The sequence below is a fragment of the Mustela nivalis genome, assembly GCF_964662115.1.
Source record: "Mustela nivalis genome assembly, chromosome: 11".
Classification (NCBI taxonomy): domain Eukaryota; kingdom Metazoa; phylum Chordata; class Mammalia; order Carnivora; family Mustelidae; genus Mustela; species Mustela nivalis.
In genome coordinates this window covers 80,831,697-80,851,260 of record NC_139030.1, presented here as the reverse complement: position 1 = coordinate 80,851,260, position 19,564 = coordinate 80,831,697, and the positions used below count along the sequence as shown (strand labels likewise).

At 41.4% G+C, this 19,564-nt stretch overlaps 1 protein-coding gene across 21 annotated transcripts in view; it reads right to left on the bottom strand.

Moving 5' to 3' along the window:
• Window positions 1-2,590: 2,590 nt before the first annotated feature.
• DOCK10 (dedicator of cytokinesis 10) overlaps window positions 2,591-19,564 on the bottom strand; it is a 261,474-nt gene continuing 244,500 nt past the window's right edge. For 11 of the 21 annotated variants that reach the window (XM_082690383.1, XM_082690395.1, XM_082690390.1 and 8 more), the window contains 6 exons: window positions 13,993-14,139; window positions 11,399-11,609; window positions 10,064-10,254; window positions 8,051-8,151; window positions 7,795-7,933; window positions 2,591-3,349 (listed from right to left, as the gene is read on the bottom strand). In XM_082690383.1, the coding sequence (XP_082546509.1) occupies window positions 3,233-3,349; window positions 7,795-7,933; window positions 8,051-8,151; window positions 10,064-10,254; window positions 11,399-11,609; window positions 13,993-14,139 (906 nt within the window). In that variant the 3' untranslated portion in view covers window positions 2,591-3,232. Of the gene's footprint in view, window positions 3,350-6,448; window positions 6,525-7,794; window positions 7,934-8,050; window positions 8,152-10,063; window positions 10,255-11,398; window positions 11,610-13,992; window positions 14,140-19,564 lie in introns of all 21 variants that reach the window. The other 10 variants (XM_082690399.1, XM_082690386.1, XM_082690400.1 and 7 more) reach the window with 1 other exon arrangement.

The window sequence follows — 19,564 nt, the reverse complement described above, 5'->3', positions numbered from 1 at the left end:
TTGATAGAGCTCAGAAATATGCCTTTTAACTTGTGTCCTACCCAGTTCTGAAACAGATGATTTACTGTCCACATCTAGTGATCACTATGCTTACATATAAAAAGCTTATCTGAACAGAGGTCTGCATGTGCCTAGGTCTAGGCAGGAAATAGGTAAGAGGGTTGATCAGGTGTAAGTCAGTTAGGACCTGGTGCCAACTCTGGCAAGCTGGAAGGCACATGTAAAGGGTCAACAGTACCTCAGTTTTAACTGATTGTTGTCATGTGGGAATTGAATCCAGCATTGCCATAGAGCCTGATTTCTTAACAGATGTTAAGAAGCTGGAATTTTATCTGTCTCTGAGTATTTAAGTGTTGATATCTAATTGCAAAAACCTAAAGACATTGTGTGCCACAGATAAAATATGGATGTGCTTGGGGCACCTGGGTGGATCAGTGGGTTAAGCCTCTGCCTTCGGCTCAGGTCATGGTCTCAGGGTCCTGGGATCAAGCCCCGCATCGGACTCTGCTCAGCAGGGAGCCTGCTTCTTGCCCCCGCCCCCCTGCCTGCTTCTCTACCTACTTGTGATCTCTGTCTGTCAAATAAATAAATAAAGTCTTTAAAAAAAAATATGGATATGCTGGCTTCAGTCTCCGAGAAGCCAATTTTTGATGCATCTGGTCTAAAGAAGTCAGGAATACAAGGTTCTGGGACTGTGCAGGGTGAGTTTTGATGCTGCTAAGGCAGAGAGGTTTCAGTTCATTGTCTCTAGAGCAATTGTGTTTAGGCTATTGCTATATGGGGCACCTAGGTGTCCCAGTTGGTTGAGTGTCTGCTTTCGGCTCAGGTCATGATCTTGGGGTCCTGGGATTGAGCCCCAGATTGGATTCCCTGCTCAGTGGAGAGTGTGCTTCTCTCTCGCTCCCTCTTGCATTCTCTGTTAAAAAAAAAAAAATCTTCAATGACTTGATCTCAGAACCACTTTGGAGCAAACCACAATGAAGTCATTGAACATACTGCTCTTTGTGAATAGAATATTGGGCATTTAACAAAAGTAAAAATATCTATTTTTAAAAATATTTATTTTAGAGAGAGAGTGTGTGTATATAAGCATAAGGGAGGAGGGGCAGATGTACAGGGAGAGGATTTTCAAGCAGACTCCATCGGAGCCTGCCAGGGGGCTCTATCCCAGGACCCCAAGATATGACCTGAATAAAAATCAAGAGTTGGACACTAAGTGGACTTAGTCATAGGTGGCCCAAAGACCCATTATTTACGATTACTTCCTTATAGATTGTATTTTCAGATTTGGACAGGTAGCCCATTGCTGACAGTGTCCTTGGGGCAGGGGGATGGATGGGTTGGGAGGGGCTTAAGGTCTTGAGACTAAAGGTGGAAATTGGGTGGAAACAGTAGCAGGGGAAGAGTCTTCCTGGGTTCTTGGTATAGTAATGATGAGGAAGTTAGATGAGATGACCAAGATTCTATCCCGCCAGACAAATACCCAGAAAGTTGGAATCAGAATGAAGCAGGGAATGTTATTCTGAATCAGAGGTCATCTCATCACAGGGCTTTATTTATTTATTTTAAAGACAAAGCAGTGCATTCTTTTTGAGAAAAGAGCAGTTACTTGAATCTTGAGTGATCAGAGTTTTCATCTCAAATACGATTTTATCACTTCTGTGTTCACAGTATTTAAATATGTCTTCTAAGCTCTACCCTCCTTTGTGGTCCTCTGCGGATAGTGGCCAATGGACTTTTGAAAGAGAAAGATGAACTCAGCCAAAGTCTCCGAACTGGAGGCCGGACCTGTGGAATGGCTGCCGGGGGTGAATGTAAAATGCTCATCCTGAGCTTGCCTTCTGCATCTGGAGGCAGCTTAGTTCAGCTGCACTGCTGCTGGTGTTGCTTGGGGGAGAGAGCTGGCTGGAGGAGGAGGTGGAATGTGTTAGTGGTTCCCAAACACGGTTGAGCATCAGTCACAATTCATCCAGGATGAGCTCATAATGCTGTGGTAACAAACAATCCCTGAATCTTGGGACCTTAATACAACCAAATGTGCTGCTGACTCAGACTGTAAATTTGACAGGGTTGGTGGGGAGTGGTGGTAGTTGTGGGGTATGGGTGTGTGTGTGTGTGTGTATGCTCCTTGTGGTCTCTTGGGGACTTGGGCTGATAGAGGCCTCATTTCCATGTGAGGGCCTCAGTGAGGGGATTGGGCAGAACTACTTACTGGCTGAAAATGACACATGTCACTTCTGCTTACATTTCAAAAGCAAGTGACATGGCCAACTCAACATCAAAAGAGGCAGGAACATGCTATCCCACCGCAAGTTTATATGGAATATTTGTGAAGAGCCCTATTAAATACTACAGCCCTCAAGATTCTGATTAATTCTATCTTCCCCAATCATCCTATTAATGTAGATTTGGAAACCTCTGGCATGTTGGTTTGATCTTTGGAGGAACAGCCTGTCTGAGTGTAGAGTCCTTTCCCTAACCTCTTAAGGAGGCACCATACGTACTGAGTGTGGGATTGCATTCAGCAGATGTCCAGTCCGATGAAACACATTTAGTAGGGACTCCACCCACTCTTCAAGAGGGAACCAAATGCAAAGTAATTGTATTTTTTATTTCTATTAACAACAAAATACTTACATAATTTCACATCCCATTGCTTTTAAGAGCACATATATTACAAATAAAGGAACTTCACAAACTTTAAAGGTTAGTATTTATCAACACTTTTGTACACATACACAAATATTTTAATATAATGGTATCTGAAATGTTATTCATACAATTTTAGCACTGTCATAAGTATTAACTAAAAAGGTTCTTTTAAATTTGGTAAAAACCATATATCTTACAATCTTCTATTTACATTTGAAATGTGCTTAAATGTTACAAAAACATTCACTTTGACCTTTAAAATGTGTGTACTAGGACTTGGTATTGAACACATTATAACTGGCAGCAAACTTGGGTTTGCTTTTGAGCTACACATTCATTGCAATTTCATGGCAAATGTTCAGCTTGGCTTCATCAACGTTGCTCAAGGAAAAAGAAAAAACAAACAAATCATAAAAAATGTGCAAAACCGGAGGCGGGCAAAATTTTCAAGCTAGCAAGGTAAAAAAAAAATTATTAACACTATAAAAACTTCAAATAAATTAAATCTCTCTCTTCCCCGAGATGAGCTGCAAATTCAGGGGGTTCCCTCAGAGGTGTGTCTGATGCAGCAGACCGCCACTCAAGCTTCCTCACTGGCTGAGATGGAGACGGTGGGCACAGTCAGGGCGGCCCTGCTAATTACCAGAGGGCAGGTTCGCTCCGCTCCGCGCTTTGACGGGTCGTCCCTGTATGTAATCTTGACAGGATGAAATGCAACACGGCAAATCAAAAGGAAAAATAAAGAGGTTCGTGTTAATATTGGCACAAAATTAAAACCCAGAACAGTGCTTCTTCCCCACCCCCATAAGGACCGCTGTGAGTTGTTGAAAATGAGCTTATCAGAATAGTTCTGGAAGTTTTTGCAAGCCCATGTCAGAAGCATTTTGGCAAGATTTAAAATAGCTTCACAATACTCTGACTATCAGAGATAACTTTATAAATAATGACTTTAGGATTGTATCTGAGTACTTCCAGAATTTCATTTTATTCTAAAAGTTTACAACTTATACTGTCAAAATACCAAAAAGGGGAAGCACCCAAAAGCTCATTTAAATGTTTGCATTAATGGAAATATAAGAAAAAAATACACCTTGCCTTCATTTTACTTTGAAAATAATATTATTGTGCCTAAAGTAATAACTTCCTGTCAAATCTGTGCAAATAATGATATGTAAATATGATAACTACAGTAGAAACTGTAGGTACCTCTAAAATGTATCTCTGGAAGGGAGAGACTTAATGGATATTTCAAAAGATTTTTCCACTTAGTTGACATATTACTGTGGTTTAGCTTTAACCCTCCAAGACAGGTTAACACTTCAACCTGCACAGAGCACGAAGCATCTGGGTATCCGAGACTGCCCATAAATCCTCCTTATGATAGATGCCACAAGTTCTGCTGAAATAATTTGGGAAATAAAGTGTTCGTAGAGTATCTGACACTCCCGAAGCAACATGCCTTTGCATCTTGCCTGCTTGCCACCATAACAGAGTGGACCCATTCCTTTCTCTGTATTTTATATTTGAGATTCATTATGGCTGTTGATTTCACAATGCTATCACTGTCAGTGCTGAAACAGATTCCAAATGAGTGTCTTATATTTATGTTTCTTCCAGTTACTTACATGTATCACTTTGGCCTCCATCAAAGGAGGTTTTATGTTTTTTGGCTACTTATAAAATAGAGTGGCATTCTGGCTGCCTATAAAGGTAGTTGTTGTCTGCCTGTCACTTTAGCAACCCGAATTGCTTCATCCCAATATCTCCATTTTACACGCTAGCATCCGCTTTATCCTAGTCCATCTCCTTCCGTATACTGAAGTTTCTTTCACTAAGTAGGTGGCTTCCGGATACCCTCTTAGCTAGGACTTTTCTGGGCACTCTTGGAGTCAACTGCATAATTAATTCCATTGCTATTTTTCTTTCTTTCTATGTCTATCTATCCTAACACTATTTCTATTTTTAAAAGTTCAATGGTAGAATTTCTCTCTTCACTGTAGCTATATATGTAATTATCTTCCAGAACATGTCATAAGTATAAAGGTATAGGAATGAATTAATGCATTACAAGATCATGCTAATATTAGACAACCCTTCCCTCCACTAGAGTTCGAATTCAGGTATTACAGCCAGATGCTTTTTCACTTAAAAAAACTAAGAAAAGAAGTAAACAATTTTTGTTGTTGTTGTTGTTGTTGTAAATCTGAACTGAGACGACACCCATGTTTTAAAATACTAGGGACTTTATAGATCTTAATCGTTGGCTAGCTCTTTCTGATTTTAGGAAATTGTTCATTACAACCAATGAATAACATTTATTGATGATTGCCATGAAAATAGCTAATTTCACTGAGATATCTTATAGTTTTGCTATGGATAATTTATACTTATGATTGATGATTATTAACTAGTTTCTCTTCTAGAATCTCTTTTACAGAGTTAGAAGTTTAACTTTGTCCTCATTTTAATTTAAGGTGGAAATATGGAAAACCCATATAATAGAGTAAATCATTTTTTTTTTTGAATTTCATAGCAGCTTTATTTTTAAGAATTGAAAACAGTGGAAATGTTCATCAATGTCCATCAATAGAGCAAAGACAAATTATGATCTATTCATTAAAGAGATTACTATTCAACATCAAAATGAACTATTAACAATTGGAGATTCTCAAAGTAATGGTGCTGAGAAAAGAAAAGCCAGGCAATGAATAGTATATACTGTGTGATTCCATGACTATAAAAAATCTAGAAAATACAAATTTATATATAGTCACAGTCATCAAATATATTGGTGTGATTTTAGTGCCTTCTTCTGTGCTCCCATAGCTTCCTACACTCGGATCTCTGAGCACTTGTTACACCATGTGAAAATATGAACTCTTTTTCTTTATTCTGTCTTACTAGAATAAGAATCCTTGAAATTTTATGGACATTTGAACTCTCAGTTATTAGCAGAAATTCTATCACACAGTAAGTTTCCAAATATAAAAGCCAAAGTTTTACAATGACTTCTAAGCTTTTACATGATCTAGCCTAGAGTAAATCATTTTTAAGGAAAACTTTTTTTGAAGGTAACATACATTGTTGTCATTGTCCCATATATAAATACCAATGTGACAAATCCCCAGGACCAGGGGAAAGTTTATCTGTCCTGCCAACAGATCTGTTTCTTTTACTGAATAATAAGATCTGTGCAATCCATACATTTCTTTTCTTTGAATCAACTTCCAGGAAGCACAAACTTAAACTTTGCTTCTTTTAGTAAAGGTATCCTGTAAAAGAATTATTTTTCTCTCCTCTTAATCAGCTGGTTCTTATATTTGTGCGGAAGATTTTTGTTGTTGTTGTTTTGTTTTTGTTTTTTGTTGTTGTTGTTGCAATTTGAGGTATACTGAATCTTTGTTTTAGATACAACTGACCTCAAATATATTTTACAAATTGGCTGAGTATGAATTTTCTTTTTAAAAGCTAAGTTGTTGGGGTGTCTCATTGGCTCAGTTGGTAGAGCATGGAACTCTCAATCACAAGATTGTGAGTTAAAGCCCCAAGTTGGGCATGGAGCCTACTTAAAAAAAAATAAAATAAAATAAAAGATAAGCTTTTAACTTTAATCAACAAGCTTTTTAAAAAAATATCAGTCTATCTCGAAATGGAAATAAAATTGTTCTAATTAAATAAACACTCAGAGAACACTAGACACCGTGGAGGTGTCTGGGGGAATATGAACAACCAGGAAGAGATAGGCAGACCAGAAGGCCACAAAGGACAGTGTAGACATAAGGAAAGAAAAACATACCACTTTTGCTTATAGTACTGAGGGAAATACTAGACACAGAGGAACAGAAGCTGTACAGACACGGACCGCGACAGAGCTGCCAGGAAAAAAAAGAGAAAAGTATTTTTTTGCCTGAAGTTTCAAGGTCAGACGTAATTTATAGTTGGAAACAAACATTTCTTCACTACCTTTTCCAGTTTTAAGGTCCACTGCTCGTTCTTTTGTTTCACTCGCAGATCTATGATGGCCTCCATGCAACCGAGGCATCTCTCTTGAGTGTTTAATTCCCATTGCCCCTTCAAAATCCCAAACCACTAACAATAATCCCTCATTGAGGAATCCTATCCAGGGAGATTAATGATCTCCAACATAAATCAATTTACCAGTTTCTTCCCCTAACTACTTTGGAGAGTTTAAAATGTGGGTAAAAGGAGACGGAGAAGAAGACAAAAGAAACAATGAGAAATGCACTGGGAAGAAAACATGCATGAGATACATTTTATGCTTTGTGAATAGTGTTGATAGTGCCAGGCCATTTAAAGAAAAGAAGGGGAACTAATCTTTAATGAGTGGCTGCTGTGCATGAGGCACTGTTAGGAGATTATTCAAATTCTCCTGCTCAGTTATTCTGTAAAGAGCACATCAAACTCCTGGAGAAACCATGAATAGTAAGATGTCCAGGTTGGGATGTCCAGGTGTGGGAGTTGATGGATGCTGGAAAGTCAAAGAGTGGCCCTTGGCTTTTCCGCTTGATTTCTGCACCTCAAAAAGTATTGTGATTAATGAATATCCAGATTTTGTGCATACCCTTATGGAACATGCTAGATGTGGATGACCTGCTGGTGGGGCAGAGGATCAAGTTTTACCCAATTCTGCACATCTTCAGGAATTCCCAGCCTCTCTAAGTGCAGTCTGGACCTTACAAAGCCTTGACCTTAGACCTAGGGTTCTTCTCGAGTATGGTGCAGAGACCCCTGGTGGCAGAACTGTAGAACTCCACCTCACAACCTGGGCGTTGCTGAGGTGTATATTGGGGTGACAGGAGTGGCAGCAAACCTAGTGGAATGTCATCCTGTGTTCCTTGGTGTTCCATCTATTTTAGAAAGCCAACTTTGCATAGAGTTTGGATAAACATAACTGAAACTTTGGAAATTACCTGGGTTCTCATCTTTTTTTTTTTTCCCCCTATAGATTTTTTCTCCCCTAACCTGATCTCTGCTTTGAGAGGCAAAGAATCTTGGACATGGAGGAGTGAGAACCTCTGTGCTCATGCTGTTCATGTAAGAAAAGGGACATTTACAGTCCTTCTGGCACTAGGGACAGTTTCTATAACGTGGCATCTTGGACCACCTCAAGCCAAGTCTTACCTGCTCGTTCATGATTGCGGAGAGTTCACTAAGCATGTCCTTATAATGGGACCTCAGTTCTTCCTGGTACTCCAGCTGGTCCTCCTTGATGAGCCGCTCGTTCACATCAAGGGCTTGCCCACATGCATCTGCAAATTGCCTTGAGTGACAGCGAAAAGCAAATGACCAATTAGCCGCAGAAAGTGGCAGCTCTGAGTCAAGCTGCTGAGAGACTCTGCTACCTGGTGGAGGTACGTTCCAACACAGAAAAACTTACCTGAAGATTTCCTTCAAAAGTTTTACTTGGTTGTCAGGGTATCTCTTTGCATTGGTTTCTTCAAGAAAAGCTCGTGCATAGGCCATAGGCCCAGCATTAACCTGTTGGGGAGAAGAGAATTGGCTGAGGACCATCCTGTCTCTTCCTTGGATGGGGCCTTCTCCACCGCTGGAAGGAGTAGAACCAATCATGCAGCACCCCAATCCTCTCACAGAGCCTGGTGACCTAATGATGCACTACCTGTCTCAGCTGCTGTCCTCTAACTCAGTAGTAAGTTCCGGAAGGACGAATCCGAGTGCTGCACTCCATGGCCACCCTTCGCAAACTGTCACTTGCCCATTGTTTCCCATTTTTGTCATATCTGCACTCGGCTTGCACCGTTATTTTCTCACTATCTTTGAAAACGTGACTCATTTTTCCTTACTTGAAATCCATTTAATTTTAACATCTGTGAAATCAAATATTTGATGTGCTCCTTATTATTTTTTTTTTTTTCTGTTCACATTACAGTAAACACTGAACTATTAACAAGCGACATTCCACGGTGGTGGTGTATGTGCTGTCCTGGGAAACTCTGTTTGACTGTATTCTACTTGACAGTCTGGCCTAGATACTGGCTGGAGGAAGCATTTATCAGATTTGCTGAGTGAATGCGCAATGCCAGGTCCTGTTCACGCACACACACGCGTAGGCTCACACTCGTGAAGGAGTCCATATTCTTTAGTGTTTGTAGCCTTTTGCTGTGACTGTAGAGCTTGGAAGGAACACGGTCACAGAAGAAGGAAGCTAACACTGTATTAGAGTTGTCTTCGAAGGCCCTTATGGGGGAGGGATTGCCTGCATGGCAGAATGAGTAAACGTTATGGATTCTCTTTTTTGCTTCTCCAAATCCAATGCTCACTTTCCTCGACACACCTATGTGCTGAGGGAAGCTGTTCCGTTTGGAGTATAGCAATGGGTCTTCTGCCTTCTGGCTTTAAAAGGTTTATTATTATTGCTATGTTGAGTCAGCCATGGGGGACACAGACAAGAGGTAGGTGCAGAAGCGGAGAGCAGATCATCAGGATCTGTATTCCTGATTTTGCCTTGGGCTCCATCGTAGTTGCACAGGGCATACTTACTGGCCTGCCTTTATTTACAATGTGAACACTTGGTTCATTATAAATTTTTTGACATTTTTAATTTAAAAAAACGTGCATTAATATTATTTTATCGTGGGTACTGAGTGTTTTGATGCCTATTTAAATTCTGTGCCCACGGTGAGTGCCTTGCTTGTCTCTCCCTAGTTCCAACTGGTCAGGGTGTTTTGGGACCCAGGGTTTCCTCCTTGTGGTCTTCTCTCTAGCAGAGGCAGCTGTCTGTCTGTCTCACCAGCTGGCTCTCCCAGCTCTGTCTCTGCTCCCATTCACTCTTCTCTCCCCTTGTCTTCAGATCTAGGGGGTAACGTTCTAGCTAGGACCTGCGCCCACCTTGTTGATTTTTCTAAATACTGCTTATGCTTTTGCAAACAGTCTGCTTGTTATATATTCTTTAATCCCCCACTGTGAGCAGGCCATCCGCTGCTTCTCAGGCCTCTGACAGTCAGATAAATACTGACACACATCTTATGAACTAATACTCTTTTAAGAATTTTGTTTTGGAACACTTTCGTAAGGCTCTTCCTTACAGATACTTATGAGAAAGCCACATTTATTATTCATTAATTAATTCATTGGTTAGATTTTAGAATATAGAACATAGTTTATCCAGAGAAGATGGGAAAGGAGGATTGAGGATGAAGAAATCTTATTTAGGCTAAAATTAAAAAAAAAAAAAAAAAAGGGTTTATCTCCTGGTGTTTAGCACCATCCATGTGTACTTACAGCGAAACAAAATTTGAAAGACTCAGATAAAGTTGCTGGATGGTATCACACAGAAAAAAGTCTCTCTTAGCCCTTTTGTAAAGAATTTCTAGGGTGTTTTATACCAGGCTTCATGCTATAACAAGCGCTTCTCCGCTCCGAGAGCGCCTACCTTCACGCTGACGCTTCCTTGGACTTTGAGCTGCAGTCGGATCATGTCTACGTCGTCCATCGTGCAAAGCTGGTTAAGCTCAGAAACCTTCTTGGACATCTCATCAATCGCCACTTCGATAGGATTCAGTTCTGTGCTCGACTGGCTGATGACTTGTATTCTCTTCTTCACATATGGGAACAAGTGACTCGCTGCACAAAAGACATGCAAGAGAAGGTAAAGGTTGAGGTGAGTCTGGGGTGGCCCTGGTAGGTCCAGAAATTTTTTTTTTTTTTTTTTTTTTTGGCATACAGCATCTTCCACTCTGCATGGTTTCTGTGTATGTGAGTTATTTTTCCTCCAGTGTACTGTGGTGTCTCACATCTCAGCTTGGGGCCCAGCGGCTGTCACCTGACTTGCTTTTCTACACTTCGCTAGCCAACGACTACTCATCTGTGGGCTGGGTTTAGGCTTTTAGAGTCTTGAAACAGAACCCCACCCCAAACTTCTAATTCAAATAAAAACTATACTAAACCACCCTAAAGAATGCTTAAATGTGTACTCAGTAGCATATAGTACGATAGTTTTGTTCTCATTTTTGGATGATAAAAGTTCCGGAAAAGTTTACGGAAGATGAATGTTTCCTATAATTTGGGACACTGCTATTGTATCTATTGCGTACTCCAGGACTGCTCGTCTCTCAAGATTCCTCCAGAACACCTTTGCTCAACGCTCTCTTTGGTCTGCCCTAGGAGACCGCCCCCTGCGCAGCGGGATTTCCTCTGCCTTCCCTTTTTCTTTCTTGCTCGCCTGGATTTCTTGCTTTACTTGGTTTTCTCCTACCAGACCGTGGACACATTGAGAGCAAGACTCGAGGTTCATTTATTTAAATTCCCAGGAGAGTGTCCAGCCCCTCTCATGCCCTCCTGGCATGTTTACCGAATAGGTAAGAGGATGTCGGAGAGGAACTGGGGAGGTCATCCCTTGCCTTCAGTTTACAAATGAGAAGCCTGAATTCCAGAGTGGTTTGGAATTTGGTCCCAAGGCACACACTCCGGAGAGCTGCTAACCCTGAAATCCCTGGGGGGCAGGCTCAGGGCGAGGGCAGGGGGAAGTTCCCAGTGCCTCTCCCAGGATGCGCACACCATGACCTTGACGGCTGGAACGTCTCAGGGGAAGAGGTGCATTAAGTAGCTCTACTGAGAACTTCTCTCCTAGTCGACTTTCCCAAGCAGGGGAAAGAGGTGCTTCCCAGCACACACATCTCATTTAGCGCGTCCCGGTCCTTGTCAGCAAGCCCAGAAGCACCCGAGAGCCACGCAGCCCCGAAGAGGGGCTCGGCTCGGCGGCACTTACTGGTGAGGACCGTGCGCCGCTTGCACTGCTCCTCCACGCCGCCGTGCTTCTTGCCCGACAGCGTGAACGGCGTCTCGAAGACGAAGCGGTTGATGTTGTGGTGCATCTCGAAGTCCGTCTTGCGGTCCTCTACTTCCTTTTCCTCAAAGAACGGCGTGACATAGGTCACCTGGATGTAGGCATATTTGGGGTCCAAATCCTTGGGGTTTACCTGGGTTAACACATTATGGCAAAAGAAGAGTGGTGAGCCCCAGGGGCTCCCGGAAGCCAGCAGGCTCTGCGTTCCCGCCGCTGGACTCCCAAGGGAGGGGCCTGTCCCTGTCCCCACGGGGGAAAGATGGGCGATGGGATCGCTTCAGAGCTGGGCCAGCTGAAGCGACAGGAAGGGGAACTGGCTAGACGGTGGTCCAGAGGCGGCAGAGCCAGCCCTCCACGGAGCTGAGGTTCTTGGACACCTAAGTACCTGCTTAGGGCATATAATTTAATCTTTGATCTTTCTCTTCTGTAATGAATACCCCTACCTTTGTCTAGAATATGAGCTTTGCTTTTTTTTTTTTTTTTTAAGACTTTATTTATTTGACAGACAGAGATCACAAGTAGGCAGAGAGGCAGACAGAGAGGGGGCGGGGAGCAGGCTCCCCCCTAAGCAGGGAGCCCGATGCAGAGCTTGATCCCAGGACCCTGGGATCATGACCTGAGCGGAAGGCAGAAGCTTTAACCCTCTGAGCCACCCAGGTACCCCTAGAATATGAGATTCTTGAGAGTAGAACTGTACCTCTTGGTCCCGCCAGGATTCAACGACATACCTAGACTGGGGCCATGGGCTCTGGGATTGTAATGTGGAAGGAAGGTTCTTCGTCTGTTTAGGGGATTAACTGATTCACCTATTTCATGAGTGCCAGAATTTTTATTTTCAGTTTCTCTATTTTTTTTTTTTCTCTCCTATCTGCAATAAATCATCCTAGATAATGTATTTACTGACTCTGCTGCAGTGACTAGCCTTCTCAAACAACAAGGCAGGCAGCCTGGGGGTCGGGGGTCCCAGGAACAGCCAGGGAATGGTTTTTGCTATTTTTCAAGGTTGGAAGAGATGAGACTCATCCTCTTTCCTAATGATTTCTGGAAGAATTTTCCAACTTCCTCCAGCTTTCTCCATCTGTTTAACCGCTTGCTGCCTATCTGATTCCAGAGACTTGAGGAAGCTTGAGAACTTCTTTGTAATGCTCCTAAAAATTACACTGTAAAATGAGTATAATTGTAACCACTTTACAGATTCAAAAAAAAAAAGAGAGATTCAGAGTGGCCACCTAGTTTCCCCAAGAGGGATCCCCAGCTGATAGGAGGTGTTCTGGTGGAATGAAGACTCCAGTGGCCTGACACCAAATTCGACATTTTTCTTGTCCCACTAGAAACTCTGTCTATGCCCCCTATTGCAGAGAGCCACCATGAGGGTAGCTCCAGTTCTGTCCACCTTCACGGCGAAGGGGATTGTACCTTTCCAGCTAAGGGAGAGAATGATGAGCCCATTATCACAACTTCAGTCTGGATCCAGTAGCCTCAGGCCCAGATACTTCCAAATACCAGCTATGTAAAAGAGGAGAGGCGCAAAAAGACCTTTTCCTTTGTGGCCTAGGAACAGCCTCTACATTTGGGCACAAACCAGCTTTTCCGGCTCCCTCACTCTGCCACGCTCTTCTCTCCAACCTGTGATTCTGAGACCTGGCAGGCTCTAAACACACCTCCCGCTTTCATTCCTCCCTGGCATTGCCTGTGCTGGGCTTCTTAGAATGCCCTTTGCTTCCAGCAGACACCTTCTCACTCTGCAATTCCCAGAGCAAACATTCTTCCTCTGTGGAGCACTGCCCAGCCAAGAATGAGCTTTTAAGGGAGCCCTGAGCTTTCTCCATGTGACTTGGACCATGTCTCTTGTGGCACTTCACTGGCTCTATTTAATTAACTGTTTGCATATATGCTTTTCTTCTTAACCCTATATGAACTGTGAGCTCTGGAAGGAAGAGACTCCATGTGTCCCAGCTTCTAGTTCTGGGCCTGGCATGTAGTAGGTGCTTGATAAAAGTTGGCTAAATGAATGAAAGCACACTAGAAGATTCAGTTTTGACTAATCTAATCAGAGTATGTAAGCCCTTGCTTCATGCAGCCATGAGGAAGTAAAATGAATGTTCTCAGTTTAATACAAGTCTGCCACTGTCACAGAGGACAGATTTCAAAATTGGTATGACTCCCAAAGACCTCCATGACTGAATACATACATTGTGCTGTTTCGTCCAACTCCACCATTGGGCCCAAACACTTTAACCCTTAGATTGTTGTTCAAATGCAAACAAATAACCTATGGCATAAGTACAGAAATTAGTAAATTGTTTCTATGATGACCTATAAGTTACTTGAATAACACTGACAAAAGAAAAAAGAAATCACCGATCAACCAGCTGATAAACAAATGAGGAAAACATCCAAAATAGTTGAGGTGGTTTACTTTGCACAGTCAGGCAGAAAATGAAAACTTCAACTACGACAGTGAGAAAAAATTAAGTCAACTCCTCACACTTGCGTGAATACGGGCTTTCCTTTACCTTATTGGAATCCTGGATTATCTTCACATTGTCTGCTCCGAATTTATCTGCATAGAGCTTGAGCAGTCTTTGGGAAATCTCAGAGAGGCCTGTCAGCTTAGGCTCTTTATAAATGTACTCTTTACCTTCCTCCTCTTCAAAAAAGCCCTAAGGGAGAGACATAATGAACCACCAACTTTTTTAGGGAACTCAAATCGCAAATCACAAGCAAAACAAAAACTCTACTTAAACAATACACCCAGTCTTCCGTTGTCATCCAAGCCATTGATTAGTACCCTATAAAATTCACAATCAGAATATGTCAAGTAAAGAAAACAAAATATCATGTTAGAATCAGTCGTTAATGAAACACTCCTGAACAGGCTAAAGACCCTTGTGAGATAATCTTACACATGTTTTTCTCTGTAGAAATCAGTGGTAAACCCTGCTTGCATATATTTTGGGAGAAGAATGCCCTCTTGTGGCAGCCTGGGGTAGAACACAGAGTCTGAAGTAATTTTTGGCCTTTTTAAATAAGGTCTTCTGCACGTCTTTTCCTGCATGTCATGGAACGGTATCTAATGCTATGCATTGATATGAGTCCCGTGTCATGTTAGAAGCAAAGCCAACATACTTTGGATCGTTGTCATCACAGAAATGACATATGGTATGCTCCCAAGTACTATTTTTAAAATGACTGTAATATGTTTTTAGAGGCCCGAAGCAACTTACGCAATTTCATCACTCAGTTGACTTTACTAATAGATCTTTTACATTCTTGCAAAGCTAGAATTGGGATTCAAAAGAGTAACCACACCGTCATTTTTATGCCATAGGTGCAAGTAGGTTTTAGCCTCTACTAATTATAGTTGTCTGATTTGAAACTGTGGGAAGGTAGGATTTCATTATCTGAGGATCACTCATAACTCCTTCCTTTTGAATACATACAGGTGCATCTTTCCTGTGGGACTCATGTGACCTCAGAAGACTAGGTAAAGTTGGGAGTTAAGAGTCCCAGCGCATACGGTTTTCTCCTGACTGCAGAATTTACCTCATGGAAACGGCTTTCGAGGGCCAAGTGAAGATACTGCAGATCAGAAAAGTCTTAGCTGTGCTGTTTTTGTTTTTATCATTTTTGACTAAAAAAATATTCATTTTATGTAACAACAAACATAGATAATCTTGTTGGCTCATGTGAGGTGATCTAAGAATAATGATCAAAATGCACATCTGTCCAGGTGTGACCACCGTGAGCTGTGTACTTTGTATCCTAAGTGGGCGGCAAGTGAAGACGAAAATCAAGGCACATTCACCAGCACAGGCTTTGTCAAGCATTTCCCAAAATCGATGTTGGGTTTTTTAAAGGCAGGGAAGGGTCTTTGTTCAACAGGGCACGTTCAGTGTTTAACACAGTGCTGGTCTTTAGGGAAAACTCACTCCACATTTGTCGAATGAATAAACAGGTGAATGAAATAATTCTCAGAGGGCATACATCTAAAAAAAAGGTATATTTGCACCAGGTATAGCTGGAAAAGATTCTATGGATTTTAATCAAGATGTTTTTATTGAACGATTTCTTTGAGACTGTTCATGACCAAAAACAGCTGAATATTCGAGTGTCCTGACCCCAAACTGCTTTAAGAAGTGACTTGGAGTGTCGTGAGCGTGAAAAGCACCTTGCGGTCTTTCCTCAAGACTTGGTAGGGGTAAGTGAGGTCTGGCTCAGTTCCCACATGACTTCCAGTCTGCCATGATTTCTCTGTTACTGTCTTTGTGAAGATTTGTCTGATTCAAGGTCAGAAGTTAGTAGCTAAATTGACAGACTGACACATGAGAGAGATACGGCTTCTGAGGCCATCAACCAGCACCTCCACAGGGCAAGAGCCATAGAAACTGACAGCTTCCTTTTCAGGAAGAAAAATGTCTCCAAGTTCCAGGAAAAGATTTTCTCACCACGGTGTGAAAACCAGCACAAAGGGACATTTCACTGCAATTTTTTTCCTCTAACAGATTTCTGAATCCAGGGTTAGCCAGAAAGGAAGGGTGGGAAGGAGGATTTTCTTGTCATTACTATGACCGCATGGCCTTGGTCATGAACTGTGACCTCCTCTCAGCCCTGCTCCTTGATCTGGGGGATGGGAACTCTACTGGAAGGCCCCAAGAACAGTGCCTGGTACACAATAGGCCCTTGGTGTGTGTTGGCTGTGATGAGAAGGAAAGCGGTAACAGAGAACATTCTGGGTCACTAGAGCAATTTGAGCTCTGTCTAACGTTTGGGGAACACTGTTTCACTGTTTCGAGTGCTTAAAAATACATACCCTCAGCTTCTCTTGCACGAACTCTACAATTCTCCTCATTGTAAAAAGTCTACTGGTGTTGATTTCAATATTTTGGTAAGCGATTACTCAGAAAAACATTGTGATTATTATGTATGTAGCCTGGAAATATCAACCTGTTGGGCCTGTCTTCCAAAATAAGGAGAAAGGAGCTGGAGTAGCAGAATTAAAAATTTAATCGGCTGTCTTCCTGGGATCGTGGAAGAGCTTTTGGAGCCGGATCAACGGCAGCTCTGAAAATATTTGGAATGTGCGCCTACTTTTCACCTGGGAAACAACCAAAGCACAGCCCACTGAGCCACAGGACATTGTCTTAAGTTCCAATTTCAGCTCTATGAAATACATGATTTATAATGAGAGACCTAGATGATGAAAATCCATGGGCAGTTCCTGTTTTGTTTTAATCCCAAGGTTATGAGTAGACTGCATTTCAGAGCAGTGGGAAATGTACATTTCCCCTGCTAGTTTGATTTTCTAAATGTCACTGTACAATGTGATAAATGTTCTGATCAGTTATCGTTAGGAAATAGCACATATTCCAGTTAAACAAGGACTTTGAATCAGTAGAGTTAACATGCATAGATTATGAAACTGGAAGGCAATAGATTATGATAAAAATGCACTTCAGTAAACTGAAGACAACTAAAATAGACTCTTGGACTCCCTCTTAGATGTTTTTGCAAGTTTTCGCAATGACCTTGAATCATCATTGGGATGTCAACTATAAGTGCCCCTGCCATTGTATTTAAGTAATTCAAAATTCACAAAGGAACGCATCTTAAAAGGAACCTTATGTCTAAATGTGGGTCAGAAAGTATTAAAAATAGGCTAAATACTATGAGAAGAGAAGCTCCAAGAAATGTTTTCATATAAATATAAGTCTTTCTTTCTATACATATTTTGTATACTTATTTTACGTATTAAAATGCACATTTTATATCAATGGTTTTCATATAGGTGGGGAGCCACAAGGATGTATCACAATCCAGAATGGAGAAGGGTTTTTGTTTTGTTTTTAAACTATACCTGCACCTTCCCTCCTCCCCTTAATCTTTTCTATCAAGATTCTGAGATACATCTGCACCCATGTAGGCATAACTGAGAATCGGGGACTCTATATCCTTTGGTCAACAGAAGAAAATTTCTCACAGCCTTTGATTTATTCATTCTGGGAGCATCTGATGTTTTAAGTTATGCAATGGGCATTCACTTGCTTCCTTACATGCTAAATATCAGAGTCTAAGTATTTCATTGATTACAGCTAATGTTTGATTACTACTGTTGTTTCATTACTCTGGAAAGGAATACTTTAGGGACACTTTAGAGGGTGCTGTATATGGGCTGCTCTGTGTAAAATTATTCCCATAGTCAATGATGCCAGGTGTCGCATTAGAAAATTCAAGCTATGCAAGACTTGCAATTTTAAGACTCCTGCCACGAAAGAACAGTTTCCAACTTGTCTTCTATTGTCTGGCTCATTGCAGACATAATATTAACTACTCTAGCCAATACCATGTAAAGAAAGCACAGTCCACATGGGACACTAAAATACCCAAAGGCCTTGTGAAGGTGAAGAGCCTACTGCATATTATATTCCCATAATCTTTGCAACATGATTGTGAGACATGCCAATTTGGATATTAAAAATGAATTTTACAGAGACATAAAGTACCATGATGAAAAGAGATTATTTCTGACTATGGGGATTATGCTAATCAAGTAGTTACGACTTTATCTTAGATCTTTGGAACCTTCATTCTGTACACGTTCAGGGAAATGTTCATATCTAGTTGGTATTTCTTTATCATCAAGTGTAAATTGATGTGCACCGTCTGCTTCTGCTGAATATCATAGTTCATATTCTCCATTTGGTATCCTGGGACAGGTATTTGAATTTCATTTGATGACTGAGGCTCTAAATGGCTGTGTATCAAGACGACTCGTTAGTTTTTGTTCAAAGGCAGCTGGAGTTTGAGCTTATAATGTACCATGCCTTGGCTTGCACTCAGGTCTGCAGATTTAACAAAACATTTTTAAGCTCAGGTTGGAATTTTTAATAAAAGACAATTGAGAATATTGGTGGCACATATTTAAAAAAAAAAAAGGCCAAATGTGCAATTAGCACTCGTTATTGAGAAATCTGCAAAAAGAACAAAGTTAGATCATTTGAAAGTAGCTCTTCCCAGTTCTTCCCCCAACCCCTCCCCCCAGTCTATTTAGTACAAGGGTTTTCAAGTATTCTTTTAGTAGGTGAGAGTTAAGGACCCATGACCCTCATTTTATAAATGAAGGTAGAAAATCTTGGTATGGACATGGGGAGGGCTTAAAGAATTACAAAAAAGTATGTTGTGGTCAGATGAGCAGAGCCAAATGTGGACAGGCAATGTGTGGATAATGAAAATAATTTGTTTTTCCAGCTTAATTAGCAATAATTATATTGAATTATGGTGAATAATTTTTGTAGGTAAAAAATGTATGACTATAGGGGCACCTGGGTGGCTCGGTGGGTTAAAGCCTCTGCCTTCAGCTCAGGTCATGTTCTCGGGGCCCTGGGATCGAACCCTGTATCAGGCTCCCTGCTCAGCAGGGAGTCTGTTTCCGCCTCTCTCTGCCTGCCTCTCTGCCTACTTGTGATCTCTATCTGTCAAATAAATAAATAGAATCTTTAAAAAAATGTATGACTACAGGCACTTTTACATGGTTCAAAAATGGAAGAAGATTCTTTGGTGTCACAGAGCTTTAGGTGCTGGCGTGTATCTGCCTCTACTGGCTTTCCAGAATTTCTTACATCACTTCTCTCTGAATCTTTAGGAGACCTAATCTGCCCTACTGGCTTAAGGTTTAGTCCACTGGTCATCTTTTGCATTGGGCATTAAGACCATCACGGCTGAGAATTCTCACCACTACAGAGAGCCCTGTTTCTCCACAATACTTATGTGGAAAGGAACAAGGTTCTTTCAGGAGCCTGGGAAGGTGCCTATCAATGGCAACAACTCCAACTTCTAAAACTCTGACCACCATGCCCGTCTTCATCAGTTGCAGTTCTCAGTGGTCTGAAATGAGCAGATCATCTCTAATACTAAGTCTGTCCTACACGTACTGCAAATATGTGGTGCTCATATTTATCTGGGTGTGCACACAAGGGTGTGTGTGTTTACGCAGGTTTTTAAACCACATTTACCTTTGTGTAGAATGATAATATACGTGAAAAGTAAACGATACATTTTTGTAATTCAGATAACTGGAATAAACACAAT